Genomic DNA, 16,667 nt, shown 5'->3' with positions numbered 1-16,667 from the left:
TTAAAAATTACCATAATTTAAACGGATCAACTGTAAACAAAATCTTGACCGTTAATCTTCTTAATTATTATTTTTATTTTGAAATATATTTAAAAAAATTAAAATTATTCTTTCAATATAAAAATTCGGATTCTACCTCTCCATTTGAATTTCTTATGAATCCATTAGATTAATTGTTAGAAATGGCTATATTTTTTTATAATCAAATAATTTTTAATTAAATGAAGAAATTGAAATACTTCAATCTTTCTAAAAAAAAATACATGTACACACTCTCCATACAAATTAAATGAATTCACATACAATATGATTTACTTAAGATAAATTCTATTCACATCTTCGTCATGATACAATTACAAAATATACCAACATGTTTCATCGAGATCCAAACTTTTAGCTAGATCATGTGAAATGCTTCTTATGCATTCACATTTTCATTCTTAATTATCACTCTATTTCTTTGCCTCCCACAAGTTTCAAATAATGGATATCCACAACTTACTCCAAATGTTATTCTGTTTTATTTTGAGGTATTTTTTTATCAGCAAAAAATAAATAAAATAAAATGAGACACTTCAACCCTTATACAAAGAATCTCAAATCAAACTTTTTAACATCCAACTATTTAGAGATCGATCCGAAATACATTACACACATCAGTCATATTGAAATGAAAAAAAACATGAAAGTGGCTGATTGGCTGGTTGTGATACACAAAACATGAACCCACCTATCTATCATACATGTTCCATATAACTGAAAAATAGGTGGTTAACCATTTTGTGTTGGTGATGGGTGGGTGGATATACTTTTGTTATATAGGTTTGTTATTGTTATATATTAAATAGAAGGGTGGGATGAAATGGAATCCATTTTTCCTGAAAAGCAGGAAGATAAAGTTGGCACCTGGTTGTTATATACTTGAGTATACAAAATTAAAAATAAAAGTGAGGGAATAAATGTGGAAAGTGCTTCCCCCTTTTACAACAAAGCTTTCTCTTTTTCTTCAACCCTTCCTTACATTGCTTATTTTGATATATACATGCACCTTTTAGGACAATTTGGATGGTTACTAAGCTTTCTTCACTTTTTCTAGGCCTAGATCTATTAATAATTAACATCATAATGAAACCAAAGGTGCTAAGATAGCTTAGTGGCAAGGAAATAATAGTGGAAAAAGGTTGCCAAAAATATGCCTAATTTTGCTAATTTCTATCTGCCCACTAGGAGACAACCATGGAACACATTTTGGGATCATTTCATTCTTTATCTACTGGTTTTCAATTCTTCCTTTCTCAACTTGTAACAAGAATATAACTATATCATAATCACATATCATGTACATTATCGAATATCAAAACTTAATAATTATGGTAATAAAGTTTAAAAGAACGTACACAAATTGATAGTTCAAAAAGAATAAAAATAAATCGAATATAGTCAAACTTCTTAATAAAATAATCAAATATGTAAATGCATTTATTCAAATACATATATACTCTTTTTGTTGTTCTTTGTAACTGATATAACTCTTTTTTATATGTAAGATAGGTGGCTATACTAAATAGTTTTTTTTTTTAAGAGTTTAAGTATTATTTGTGTTCAATATATTTTTTTTCTGGTAAAAATATTATACTAGCAAATAATTTGTTATCTTATCAATAAATGAGATAAGATACTAATAAGTTATTTTTTGTCCAAAAAATAATAATAAAAACAATCTTAAAACGCATCCTTTGTATAGTAAATGATAATTATTGTTTGTAGTGATAGATGTGAAGAAGTTTCCTCCTTTTTGGTTTATACCTTTTTAGAGAACACAATTGTGATTTGAGTTTCCTTAGGGCATAATTTTTGTGTTTTTTTGTTTTGTTATCTTTATCATAAACAGTAATTAGGCAAGACTTTTGAATACACGTACATGCTTTAGATCTTATATAGGGCCAATTCTTTGCTTCTCTATATCAACTTTTACTTTTCAATGTGTTTTTTTTGTTACACTTTTTATGTATGTTACTGTAGTGAACAACAAAATATACGAAATTCGAATTTGCGTTCAGCTATTTCAGATCCACCGACATACGAGTATTTTTTTTTCTTTTCACTTTACATACTAAAAGTACGTACGTGATTAAAATTTTTAAAACAAGTTAATTCCAATCAAGTCTGAGTCATGCACGATATGTATTTTTTTTATTTTAATTGGTGTTTCAAACTCCTTGTCCGTATGAAATTTATCAAAATAAAAAATTAGACATTATAAAAAAATTATAAAATAGAAACTAATTTGTAGAGACAAAAGAAATTAGTTGTTATAATGATTAAATTAGAGATTATTTTAGAGACTAAAATAAATTTGATTTCTAAATTTGTTTCTATTATTGTTAAATGACTTTTAAATTGGTGTCTAATTAGCAACTAAGGTTTTTGCTACCAAATTTAGAATCTAAATAATTGGTAGCAAAAACCTTGGTTGCTAATAAGATACTAATTTATAAATCATTTAACCATAATAGAAACTAATTTATAAACTAAAAATTTTTTAGTCTTTAAAATGATCTCTAATTTAGTCACTATAACAACTAATTATTTTTTGTCTTTATAAATTAGTTTTTATTTTATGATTTTATTGTAGTGAGAGATTTGTGAGTAAGTAGCAAAAGAAAGGTAAAATTGGATTGAGATGGTGTAATAGAGTGTTTTGTAGTTAAGATGTGAAGATAGATATAATGGTTTTGCAGCTTTATATTGGATAATTTGCTTTGAAGTTTAATTTTTAAAGAAGTTGATGGTATTTTTTAGTTTCTTAGATAAGAATTAAAGTATCCCTATGTCTATTAATTATTATTTTTTTCAAGAATGTATAATAGTAAAATAAGTGAAAATGCAAAAGTTAAAAGGGGAAAACTTGAAAAGTTAAAAAAACTATATGAAGTTGAATCAATCTTTATTTTTAAGTTTAAATTATGCATTAAATAAATTCAAATATTCATTTTAAATTACATGTCACCAACTTTTCATTTTATATTATTACACCTACTTTTGTTGGCTTTAATTCTTGTGTTGATGATTGATTGAGATATGTGGTTAGTTTTTTCATCTGTAAGAATTGAATGCATATGAGAAAAATCATAGTAACTATTATGCTCAATCAATTAAGGGACCTAATCAATTTACACCACAAATATCACTACAAGAAAATAATGAAATAGAAACCAAAATAATTAGTTGCAATAGTAACTAAAATAGATATCATTTTAGAAACTACTAAAAAAAATTTGGGGTCTAAATTAGTTTATATTATTTTTTATTATTGTTAAATAGTTTCTAAATTGGTATCTAATTAGCAACCAATGTTTTTGCTACCAAATTTAGAAACTAAATAATGGGTAGTGAAAACCTTAGTTACTAATTAGATACCAATTTAGAAACTATTTAACAATAATAGAAAATAATAGAAACTAATTTAGAAACCAATTTTTTTTTAGTTTATAAAATTGTCTCTATTTTAGTTCCTATTGTAACTAAATAGTTTGGTCTCTAAAAATTAATTTATATTTCATGATTTTCTTGTAGTGTATGATAGCAACATACATTTTAATTTACTTGTATTATTGGTTAAAATTTATTAAAAATTTATTAAATAAAAATTACTACTTACAGTAATTTTAATAAGAAAATTAGACATGATTTTACTACAAATTAATTGAACTCAATAACATAAATTTAAATAAACATTATCCTCTTAAAACATAAGTAAGAAAATCTAGTAAACTACATTAAGCAATATTAGAAAATTTTTAAATTCATATATATTTTTTCTTTATCAACAATCTCAAAGTTACGAATTTTAATTTTTATGAATCTAAAATATAAACCTCTCAAAACATTTTATTAATATAAACTTCCAATTAAAAGGATCAATTGCCTCAATATAAAAATATTTATATAATTTTATGTGTCAGAATATCATCCTCCACTAATTTAGTATAATGATCAAGATAAACATGTATTATCGGGTAATGGAATTTTATTTAAAAGCCCCGTCAAATAGGCTTTGGCTTTGTGAATTTTATTCATATCCATTATGTGTGTTGCTGATAAATATATATTATATATTTCCATTATGTGTGCGAATATTTTTGTCATTTTTACTTTTAAGAGTGTATACAATTATTTCTTTTTTTAAAGCTAAAAATGAAAGAATAAATTAATAGGGATGTTTTAATTCTATAGGAATCAATATTAGAAAAAAAAGAGTTGTAGCTACCTGTTTGTAGTGGTGGAAGTTAAGAGAGATATTATTGATTTTGATAATCTTTGAAGTTGTTGTTTATCGGTCAAAGTTTAAGAGTTGTATTAAAAATATAAGGTGTTCAAAATCTCATGATAATATTTTTATTGATATATTATTTTTGGAGGATTTTCATGAATTAAAATATTTGTTAGAAAAGAAAGACTCCTTCCTTGTTGAAAATTATGATTTTTAAAATTATATTTTTAAAATGATATTCTCATTTTAAATTTGCAACTAATACAATAACTTTTAAATTAGTTGCTACCAAATAGGTATCTTAATATTTAATCTTGTAAAATTATTTTGAATATCTTACAACTGATGAACAAGATATTTATGAGTCACGTTCAACCATCTTAACATAAGATCAATTGATATTTTTTTTTAAAAAGACAATTTGAACTCTAATTAAGTAAAGACGAGGACGTTCTCTTAAACCTTAAAATCTAAGTAATTGATAGCTAAAATATTAGTAATTAAATAAATATCAATTTAAAAATATTTATTAATAATATAAACTACTTTAGATACTAATAATTTTTTTAATTTATAAAATAGTATCTAATTTAAATAATATTATTAATTATTATTTTTATAGAATTCATTTTTATATGATGATTTTATTGTAGTGAATTAGTTTAATAATAGATTTTTGTTTTAAAAGAACTATATATTCTTATTTAAATTGTTGTAACTGTCTTTTATTAGTTCTTAATTTTGCATGATAAAAACTTACAGTAGGTTTTACTATATTTTTGTTTATATTATATCATTTATATGGAGGATTTACCTGTTATATTCTGAATAATGTTTGTCAGAAAACATGGTTCGCTTATCTCTTATTTATATTATATTTTTTATCTATAAAATTCGAATTCAACGGTTTATTATAATAGTAGGCTTCTGTATGTGATGATAAAGAAAAATATAAAAAGAAAATTTGTTTGTTTGTAGGCCCTATTATATTGTTATATTATACTGGTATTTTTTCCCTCTAAATGTTGTTTGGAGACTTTTAGGCTATATTTTGTATACGAAATATTTCTTAAATGCTTTTTTTAATTTATTTTATTTATTGTCGATAAAAGAAAAATATAAAAAAATGTTAGAGCACAATAAATCAAACTTAGGTACTCACAGTTGATTACATATTAATTATTTTTCATAGAAGTTATGATTTAACTTTGTGATAGAAAATTAAGAGACGTGACATAGACGACACATAAATCCACGTGAGATGCAGTGAAAAAGGTATTTGGGCTTGAGACATATGAGACCCATTTTGTTCAAAAAGTGGGTCGTTATTCATTCACATTTCTCTATTTATTTATTTATTGACGATAAATATTGAGTGGTATAGAAAAAGGAAGGGATGAGAAATATGTGGTAATTATTTGAAGAAAATCATTTGAACATCTGATAATCATAAAACTAATTGAAGTCTTTTTTGGTCAAGTCACGTCTTTCTTCTCTTTATCTCAGATTTGTCATATGTGTACAGTGGAAGGTTTGGCTTAGCCTAAAAGAAAGAAGAATGAAAAAAGAAAATCAGAGGAAAATCTTTAGTTTGTGTGGGTCTGGTTTGAGACATGGAAAGTATAAATCTTTGTTTTTGTAGGGCATGTTTCTGATGATCCCTCATGCAAACAGAGGTGGGTTTAAAAAGGGTTAATGGATCCCAATGGTTCCACTAAATTGATGCTGTCATCCTTGTTGGTGGAGCCCTAGCAAGTTGCTTGTCGCATGAGGACAACTACACAACCCAAAATTGTCTTAATGGAGGATATGGTAACAAAAGGGGTTGCGTCACCAAGGACCTATAACTTCTTCTTCTCGAATGTTGGTATAAAACTCTTAATTTGTATGTATTCGATTAAAAATTATTGATCGATTTAGGTTAGTTTAATTCTTTTTTTTTGTCTTTGAGGAGTGTTAGTTAGTGTAATAACCTTCTATATTAGAAGTTCTAGATGATAGTGTGTATAAGGATTGAACCACCTTTAAGTAAGTCACGTTTATTTATTTTTTCTTCCATAATCAGAAATAAAAACGAAGGAAACTATGAACTTCAACCAAAAACCTAGTTTGATTAAGAGACACACTCATTAGGTTAAGCAAGGACCTTCCAAACTTTGTTGGACCCAACGACTCCATTCTTATCCCTTCTTTTTCTCTTTTCTTTCCCTACCTTTAAGACCCATCTTGCCCTTCACTTTACTTTCCGAACCTTTCTTTCTAACCACCATCAAATTTAAATACCTAAACCACTTTCTGGAAACTACTCTTATTGTATCTTCCTTTCCTTCTTCAAATAATGGTGCCTGCATCTTCAAATTCTCCATCTCCTCCTCCTCCCACTTGTTTCTCATAAAGTTCCCTTAAATATTCTTTTTTATCTTTCTCACGTATACACATAACTTTATAAAGTGGCAGCAGGTGATTAAGATTGATTGGATTTGACCATGCTCTAACGTTGTTACTCTAATTACCAAACACCTTCCAATAATGTTTTTTTATGACCAAAGTTTTCTTGGTAGTCTAATCCGAATACTAATTTTTCCTGATAACACATCAATTATCAGTGATACCTACAGATTATTAATACACTGAAGTCAAAGTAATATCATAAGTGAATCATACCACAATGTGCAAAAGATACTAATAATCATAATATAATTAACAACAACAATAACAACTTCGAAAAGCGACTACATATTTTACATCATGTTAGTTTTTTCTACAAGTATCTTCATGGAGAGTTGGAAGAAAATCATGTTTAGAGCAGCTTGCTTATTATGATCATTTAAAATGTCTGCATATGTTTCCCGAATTCCTAATCCTTGGTAATGAGTGAATTCATACTTAACAAGATCCAGAGAGAGAGAGAATAAAATTAATCAACATCTGTATTATATTGGTACAAAGTTTCAAGTTCTGTGATCATTAATTAATGTCTGATTCAAAAATTGGATTAGTTATCCAATTTTCATTCTTTGAATAAATTAAGATAGGGTGAACTTTATTCCTGTGTTATGAAAAAGTAGAGCAAAACGTCCCTTGATCTATCGACTGTAATATTAATATGGATAGATGCCTTTTAGGAAGGGTGACTCTTACGTAAACATCTCATAACCTAGAAATTAGAAAACTTAGCATGTTGCTTTTTACTTGTAACACACGATTCAGACACAAATCTAGAAATACTATTACATGATATCCATCTAACAAATTCAAGAACGGGTAAAATTCTGTGTTCAGTATATCTGTAACAGTAATTAAGGTATAAGACTATATAGTAATTACTATGTTTTGATTGGAGAGAAAAAATGATAGCACGTGAAACGAAGAACAGAGGGCATCGTATACCATGTCTTCTCGGTTTTGAACAAAAGGGAAGAGAGGAAGAGGCCCCTCTAAAGACACTGTTGCTTAAGTCCCACCAAAAGAACAAAAGGGTATTGGCATCTACAAAAGACAAGGATTTAGGATTGAGACAAAGTTTCCACACACATTGTAGCCTTTCGCAGACTTTAAGAAAGGGGGGAAACATTTGGTTCTTTTGCCTAAGGTCACTATCCAAAGCAATTCATTATACCGTTCTCTCTTTACTTATTAATTTTTCTCTCTTCCTTTTTGTCTCTGTGGGTGCATGACTTCATGCATGAAAGTAAGGGAAAGTCTTGGATCCAAAATTCCCTTACAAAAATCTATATATGGATGTGTAGATTTTCGTAGTAACGCACATATTCTGCGCCTTTGTCCTCTTTGGAATAAGTTATGATTTGAAAGTGATGAGATTGAGGGATCCAAGGCACTTTCATGTGCTGCTATTGCAGACTTGGTGAATGGTGTCAGCGATGATGATCATGGAGGTACCACCATTATCTAGCTGTTAGTTTCCACCATTCATGCATGCATGCATATATGTGCAAGTGGTCTCTATAGATGTAGAAAGAGTTGGTCAAAAGAGAATGCATGTGATGGTGGAAGTAGCACACGCGATTCTTAAATCAAGAATGTTTGTGTATGTGTCTGAGGAATAGATCTCAAACAGACGAATAATTCTGCTTTTGATGTGTGTTGTTAGGTCACTGTCCCAAAGCTAGCGCATATATGCGTGTCTTGTGTCATAACAATTCTCTAACTTAAATACTTAATAACAAACTTAACTTTGAACGGAATATATATATAATTATGCTCTTATGCCATGCACTAGGTTCAAATTCACAAACCTTAATTGTTATGAGAGGAAAATATTATTGTCAAAATAACGGAGTAAATTGGTATAGTGGAAGAACACGAAGAAAGTATGTGATTCGGGCTCTAAGAAAAATTGGTTTGAAAACAATATCAAAAGGAAAGTAGGACGATGAGATAATAGTCAATTTTGGATTAATAAATGGAATAATGAAATGATTCTAGCTAAACAGTATTCTAGGTTATATTGTAATTCAATCATAAGTATGAAATGCGAAAATGGAATGACAACACTCGAAAGTTTTTTTTTTTATCGGAAATAACAAATATATAAATGTGAACCACTTCAGGTGTGGATCAATCCTTATACAATAAATACATAATCTAACGTCTAACAGTACCCTCCAAACCAAACAGGCAAAAATATAGTCCACTCTAAGAACCTAAAAACCTAAAAAACATCAAATAACCAAATGCATACATTCCAAAGGTTCCAAACACCAACTAGAAAAGGAAATCGAAGTAGTACGAGATTTTGCAGAAATCCAAGACCAAACCTTTGGTACAAACTTCAGACGCGTCAGTCATACCCCTTGTTGAAAATAATAGAATTTCTGTGATTTCATATTTCTCCCACACCCCCACTCAAATTGTATTCCACACAACATTAATCAAATCGGAGGACGTATTGATCCTAAATTGGGCAAAGTTTGACTTAGGATCATTATGAGACACGAATGACACTCCTAGCCACTTGAAACAGAAACACCAAACCTGCCAAGCAAAAATACAGTCGAAAAACAAGTGACGATAGGACTCTTCCTCCTTTCCACACAAACAACACAAAGAATTTTCTAACAACACCCCTCATCTTTCTAAGCCCTAAACCCTAAACGACTTTTACATATAAAATTGGAAAACGTCTATTCCCAAATGTAAAATGATTTTGAGGGAATTTGAAGTTGTTGTGAGATTTCGATAACGATTGCGATTTATTTCGATTGGGAGTTCGAATTGGAATACGAGTGCAAATTGATTTTGAGGTTAGTTTTGTTTTATTGCGTTTGTTTTCTATGCCTCGTTCATTCTAAAAAATGTCTCTGCCACCGTAAACAACTATATTCTGGCGCAAGGGGTTTAAGATTGTTGAAAAATTATTTTAGATTTAATTTATATATCCTCTCACACATGAGTATTTAAAAATTAATGAGAAATTTAATTAACTAAACTTATTTCTGTCCAAATTTCATCACACATTCTCACTTAAACCCATATTTTTGTATAAAAAATAAGAATCTCATTATAATATATTAATAGAGTAGTTTTTATATTATTATGTAGTCATAGATTATCATATATGTGATAAGATTATTAATTTCTATAATAAATACTTTAACAATAATCTGTACAAATAAAAAAATCAACCATGCGAACATTTTAAAACTATATCTTTTTTTAGAAAAATAAATATATATATATATATATATATATATATATTAAAAAGTAATATCAAAATACATAGTGAAAGATTTAATATAGTAAAGATCAAAGTGAACTTAATCCACTATATTTTGAAAAACGACTTGAAGAAAGAAAAATCATTTGACCTTGTTTTTTCATATATAATCAATCGATAACTTTTTTTCTAATAGCGTAATAATATTCACACTTGATGAAACCCAATCCAATCCTTCTTCCACTAAATACGGTCCCTGGCCCAAAATGAAAAACAACCAGAAATTGGGCTTTTTCAACATATGGGCTTTTTTTAGGAGAATTGATTCTTGTATTCAATCCTTTACTTAAAATGACAAAAAATCTTTTTTTTTTAATTTTTAAATAGGAGTGGAAGGTGGCGAAAAATGTATTTTTATTATTTCTGAAATACTATCTGGATTTAGATTTTCAAAATATTGTTTCAGATTTGTTTGGATTTGAATTTTTGGAATATATTTTTGAATTTAGATTTTCACAACATTTTTTCAAACTTTTGATTTTTGAATTTCTTTTCTAGAATATATTTTTTAATTCCAGATTTCTAATTCCAAAAATGAAGAGCAATTGAAATTTCTAAAACTGATTGAGTACCAGGTTCAAAATTCATTCAATTGCCTTTTTTGAGTATCCTTCTCCTTTCAACATTTTTTTTTAAATATTCTTGTTATGTTATGTGGTTGGATTTAACATTTTAGAAGGTGATATTTATATATTCTATATATTATTCATTTATATATCCTTTCATAACATTTTTCTCCGCACATACATTTCTGTAAAAAAAAATGCGAGAAATCCTAAAGTTAATTTTGTTACACGTAAAACCTTAATATAAATTTATTCATTCTTAGTTATTTAATGTATAATATATTGGATGTACTTCTGGAACTATATCTTCTCATATATTATTTTTATAAAAAATGTTTATTCAGACATGAATTTAAAATTGTAGAAGTATTGTATAAGTGTGGAAGAGTTGATGATTAAAGAGAAAGCATAGTTATGAAAAATAGTGAACTTTGAGATGTAAGTTTCTCAAACATGTGTAGGCATAGAATAATTGGTGAGCAGGATTCAACAGTGGGCATGTTCCAAAAGCGGAACTTTGAGATGCTGTTATGGGTCATTATCATCATCACCAACTTCAGTTTTTTTTATCACTTTCACACAAAACACAAAATATTATATCCCTTTCTTCTCAACAAAATACTAACTTACTAAAATCAAATCTTAATTTTGATTAAAGAATATATTACTATAGCGTCATTTAATTTTTTATTGGTTTATGTTTGAGTGAATGAGACTGTAATATCATAGACCTAATTCGATGTTGCGTAATAATAGATCGTTTGTGGATATTCACACATCAAAAAGTTATAAATATTAGTTTTTATTGTCGAATTAGATCAAATATCAAGATCCAATACAAAATGGATAGAAAATACTTTTAATATATATATATATATATATCAGATAATATAGTATAAAAAATGACATATTACACGTAAATTAAAAAATAGACACATTCTTGACTATATTGAATTTTCTAGGTGTGAGATTGCCAACTTTTTTAGAAAAATTTCAAATATTTGAAAGCATTAAATAAATCTTAGGAGGAGTTTTTTTTCAAAATATTTTTCATGCAAATATTTATTTTTGACAAATTAAAAGTTCTCATTCATGATTTATCCTAATCTTAGTCTTTCATACAATTATTTATAACTCAAATAAAAAGATTTAATGTGAATACGCACTTGAATAGTTTTGATGTATTATCATTACTTCCACGGTGTTTTACGTAAGCAACTTAGACTTATTTGCATTACTAACTGTTACCTTTCTTTTACATCATCTTTCATATATTGAGAAATATATTAATGAGAACACTTATTTATCATCCGCATAAGAGCTAGTAATACTGTAATTTTTTTAATTTTTTTTATTGAAAATTTTCAGAAGTATAGAATCATAAAAACGTACATTATTGCATAACTTTTTATTTTTAATAAATGTTAACCATGAGAGAGTATCATAAAAGTATGCTAAATTCATCATTCAAAAAACCTAAATTGCAACGACATATGAATTTAAGGGTCATCCTAAAATTTATATTATTTTTCTATTAAAAGTTTTAAATATAAGATTTTGTTAAAAAAATTCAATATCTTTTTTTAAGTACATTAAATTTATTTTTTTATATAAAAAAAGAATAAAAGTGAGAGTACAATAATTAAGAGCAGATTTCCTAGGAAAACACATCGTTTTCTGTCCAACTATCCATCTGCCACCTTTAAACCTAACCTGCAAACCCAACACAGAGACCATCTATCTATCTAACCTTGCTTTCTCTTTTCTTTTTCTTTTTTCGATCAGTTTTTCGCCTAAAACCTTCATTTCCAATTACACCCTTTTGGCTTTTGCAACCAAACAGAGCAACCACCCACCGCAAAAAACCACCTTCTCCTGCTTTTTTTCTCTCTCACCATGATGGGTCTCAGCAAGCTCGGAACAGCGATAATGGCGGTAACGGCCGTTACTCTGGTGGCCCTGGCCGCGGAGATCGTCTACGTGCTGTGGCAACGGCGTGAGAGGCTCCGTCCACGCGTGCGCGTGGAGCCGCAGGAGCCTTCGCACCACTGTTCTACCTCGTCTTCTCCGAGCGAGGATGACGTGGACCTGGAGCTGGAACAGCACGTGATGAAGTGGCACTGTCTTAACGGTCCTTCCAGGGTGCTCTTCACCATCAAGGAGGAAGACAGAGAAGAGGTCGAGTCCGATAACGGTAACGGTTCGTCCGTGGAGTGTAACAAAAAAAGGTGGGTGAGTGAGCGCGTGGCGGTGGACGAGGTCGCCGTCGCCATCGCGGTTGAAGAGTTGTTGAACGAAACGACGCCGTTTTCGACGCCGTGTGCTTCACCTCCGTACTACACGCCCAACGCTTCGCCCAGTCACGAGGAGTATCGTAAAGATGAAAACGACGGCAATGGATGAGTCGTTTCAGACTCTGACACACTCTCAGTTGTTATGGTTAAACACCACCACCTATGAAAAGGTATTAACATTGTAATTTAGAATGCTTAGATTGCGTTAAATTTAGATTAAGATTTAGATTAAGATTAAGATTTAGATTAGACTTATTGAATGATGAATCCCACATTGGAGAAGAAAGGGAAAGTTTGTGTAAAATAGGAAAAGTGCTTATTACTGCTACTATACTACTACTAGTGAAGTGTGCTTGAATTTGGGGGTCACTCATTTTAATAGCATTCATTGTTTCTATACAAAATTCGTAGGGGACTATTACCATAGCAAGGAAAAAACCCTACATCTTCAAACTTACAACTAAATTAATTTCTTTGTAAATTAAATGCTACCTTAGCCGTTTATGTACTTCATTTTTTTTTACGTTCTTTTAGCTATAATAAGTTAGTGTCATGATTAATGCTCTATAAAATTATATTAAATGAAAAATAATGTATTCAATGCCTTCAAAATAAATAATAAATGTTTAGTGTTTATGTACTTCAAAATAATAAAAGAAGTAGGAGGATATCATGAAAGGATTACAATTGTTCTAGTGAAAGAAATCTTGTGTATATGTTCTTGTTTTAAAAAATAAAGTTAATAATAAAATTAACGTAGTTTTATCTTAAAAGTTCTTAAAGTTGCTTAATATGATTTCTTTACCTTAAACTAAATAAAGAAATATATATTTAAAATTGCATTTATTAATACTGGAAACTATTCTTCCTATTTCATATTAATAATGTTAATTCACGGTTTCTTCAGACAAATTAATGAAAAACAACTACTCTTTTTATGGTTGACTTTGAACTTTCTCTTAATTTTGTTATTAAAAAGTTATTTAGTATTTTCGTGTAATAAGGTTTAAAAAAAATAAAATTAGAATAAAGTTTTTAATGTTTTGTTAGAAATTAAAAATGGCAACATTTCTTTAATATTTAAATATCCTTCTGTTTTGAGTTAAAGAGTGAGGTTCTTGCTTTCTCTTTCTCTCTCTTCACTTCATTGCACTTTCTTAAAAGCATCATTGTACGCTTTTCCTTTTCTTCTTTTGGTTTTTGTTTTTGTTTTTACTTACAAACGTTTTCTTTTATTTCATTAAAAGAATCGGTTTCTTATATTAGTGGGCCCCTTACTCATTTTTTTGGACTCGGAAACATTTATTTGTACTGGGTAATTATATCTTACACTCTCCCTTTTATATTTAGGCCCTGTTGCCGATTATTTTTACCATCAACTAATCAATTTTCGATTTTGTAAAATTGTTTTTCATTCCACAATTTTAAATCCAGAATTAAGAAATACATTTAAAAAAATTGGAATAGATTTTTTTTAGAAATAAAATTCTAAAATAGAATTAGAAAACAAAATCTGAAAATTTTGACAAAAAAATCTGAAATCCAAAAAAAAAGTTTCTGAAAATTCAAATAAAAATGTATTATAAAATACCAATTTCAGAATGCATTTTCATCTGTACTCTCCCTTTTATTTAAAAACTAAAACTAACATTTGTATCATTTTACCTACATATTCATATTTTTATGTATGAAAGCTAACCCATATTTTATGTAGGAAAACTAAAACATCAAGCTTACCTGCATTTCACAAACAACAAGCACGAATCTAACCCTTGTAACTAAGCATCAAATTAGAGTTTAGATACAACTGAGACTAAACATGTTATTGTAATCACACAGCTCAAAAAAGTTGTAAGGTCATGGGTCTGATCTGATATTTGGTCATTTATGAGTCGTTTATTGATTTGTGTATCTAACGTTATGAGAGAACACTAGTTAAGGGATCTCAATCAATTAGTCTTAATCATTCACTTTAAGACAGAATCATGACTAAAGATTAAGAGGTTACAACTCAATCTATATATACAAGATTTCACACTACACAAAAGATTATCTAATACACAACATCAAATGGGTACTTTCAACTCATATTTTACATTATACTCATTATATTTTATGTTCTTACTGACTTGAGCGTCAGAGTATCTTCTGCAGGTGGATTCTCTTCAAAGTTTAACCGAGCTCAACTACATGTTCTAGATTTGAGAGATCGCCAATACTATTGTTTAGAACACGGGTCAATGCAACATTTGAAATAATTAAAGTCAATTAATCTTTCTTTACTAGTTATCCAAAATCATGTCTTTAATTGAACAAGAATCAAGATTTCCATAAGATATAATGTGACATTCTTAAACATTACATTATTCATTTATCTCCAAGTTTAACTTAAAACAACAATCCACACAACCCCACACTGATTTAGCATGTTTTGATATCCTAATAGACTTAAACGGTTGAAAATGAAACTTTAAATCATGATGTTGGATTGTTAGCTCATTCAATCACTTATAACATGTATTCCAAACTATCTGAATAATCCGGAGAAATAATTTTCTCTCCCTCTCCACACATCACATGACACAGGGTGTCATCTAACTCTATTCCCTTTCTATAAAAGTTGTATTTTGTTGACACACTCCAAAGTATATCTCGTCATGCTATTAATTGTGTTGATGGAATAACCTTCACTTTCCAAATTTTTCTAAAGAGACTCCTACCTTCCCCCACTTAACGTATTAAGTACTCTCTTATAACCTCTTTCACTCTCATTGCATCTCTCATCAACATCACGTAGGTTCAGACAAAACTTTATATGTTTCAAGGTTAGGTTTCTTCTCCATTTTCATTTCCATTTCCTTTCTCACTTTCATTTCAATTGATTCTTCTATTATTTTTGTCTCTCACAAATTTGACAAGTGTTTCATATTGCAACAAAAGTCTCATCATATGGTAAGGTGTCTCTGTCTTTTTTATTGCAGTGTTAAGGGATCAACACCTATATATTTTAGCTCTTTATCTTCTTCTTAGCGCATTCAATTGAATTTCTTCTCTTCCCCTAACCTTTTTTTACCCTTTCATTTCATTTTATATAATAATAATAATAATAATAATAATAATAATATTGTATGGATAAAGATACTTTGTTTATGTTTACAACTTGGTCGGGTCGTGGAAAAATATGAAATCACAGAAATTCTATTATTTTCAACATGGGTGTGACTGACGCGTCTGAAGTTTGTACCCTGATGCAAGCAAAGGTTTGGTCTTGGATTTATGCAAAATCTCGCACTACTTCGATTTCCTTTTCCAGTTGGTGTTTGGAACCTTTGGAATGTATGCGTTTGGTTATTTGATGTTTTTTAAGTTTTTAAGGTGACGTTGGATTATGTATTTATTGTATAAGGATTGATTCACCCCTAAACTGGTTCACATTTATATATTTGTTATTGCCCATAAAAAAAAAATCACAACTTAGACCACAAATCTAGGAAATTTTTTCATGTTGAATTTTAGAAATGCGTAAAAATGTTTAAAATATGCATCTTACACTCATCTAATTTTTTATAAACACTATTATAATTATTCAACAATATAATTCTTCACAACATCAAAGTAAACAAGAATAATATATACTAGAAAATAAAAAGAAAGGAACAAACAAATATATAAAAAACTAAAATCAATTTTGCATATTCAATTGCTTGATTGGGGTTACGATAAGACGAAACAAATCACTAAAAAAAGTAGTTGACACGTAGTCATTTCTCATTTTGATTGTATGCTATATTATTATT

General features: G+C 28.6%; 1 protein-coding gene across 1 annotated transcript; it reads left to right on the top strand.

Moving 5' to 3' along the window:
* The first annotated feature begins 12,236 nt into the window (after nucleotides 1-12,236).
* Nucleotides 12,237-13,376, top strand: LOC137830762 (uncharacterized). Its single transcript, XM_068638278.2, has one exon. It carries the CDS (start codon nucleotides 12,473-12,475, stop codon nucleotides 12,977-12,979), a length of 507 nt encoding a protein of 168 aa, XP_068494379.1. The 5' UTR covers nucleotides 12,237-12,472; the 3' UTR covers nucleotides 12,980-13,376.
* Nucleotides 13,377-16,667: the final 3,291 nt, after the last annotated feature.

This window comes from Phaseolus vulgaris, chromosome 7 (genome assembly GCF_051622355.1).
Source record: "Phaseolus vulgaris cultivar YP4 chromosome 7, ASM5162235v1, whole genome shotgun sequence".
Classification (NCBI taxonomy): Eukaryota; Viridiplantae; Streptophyta; class Magnoliopsida; order Fabales; family Fabaceae; genus Phaseolus; species Phaseolus vulgaris.
The sequence above is the reverse complement of the archived record's forward strand: the minus strand, read 5'-3'. Positions and strand labels throughout refer to the sequence as shown.

What these genes read in the sequence shown, in the direction of transcription:
- LOC137830762 (XM_068638278.2), top strand. Translation starts at nt 12,473, where the DNA reads ATGATGGGTCTCAGCAAGCTCGGAACAGCGATAATGGCGGTAACGGCC.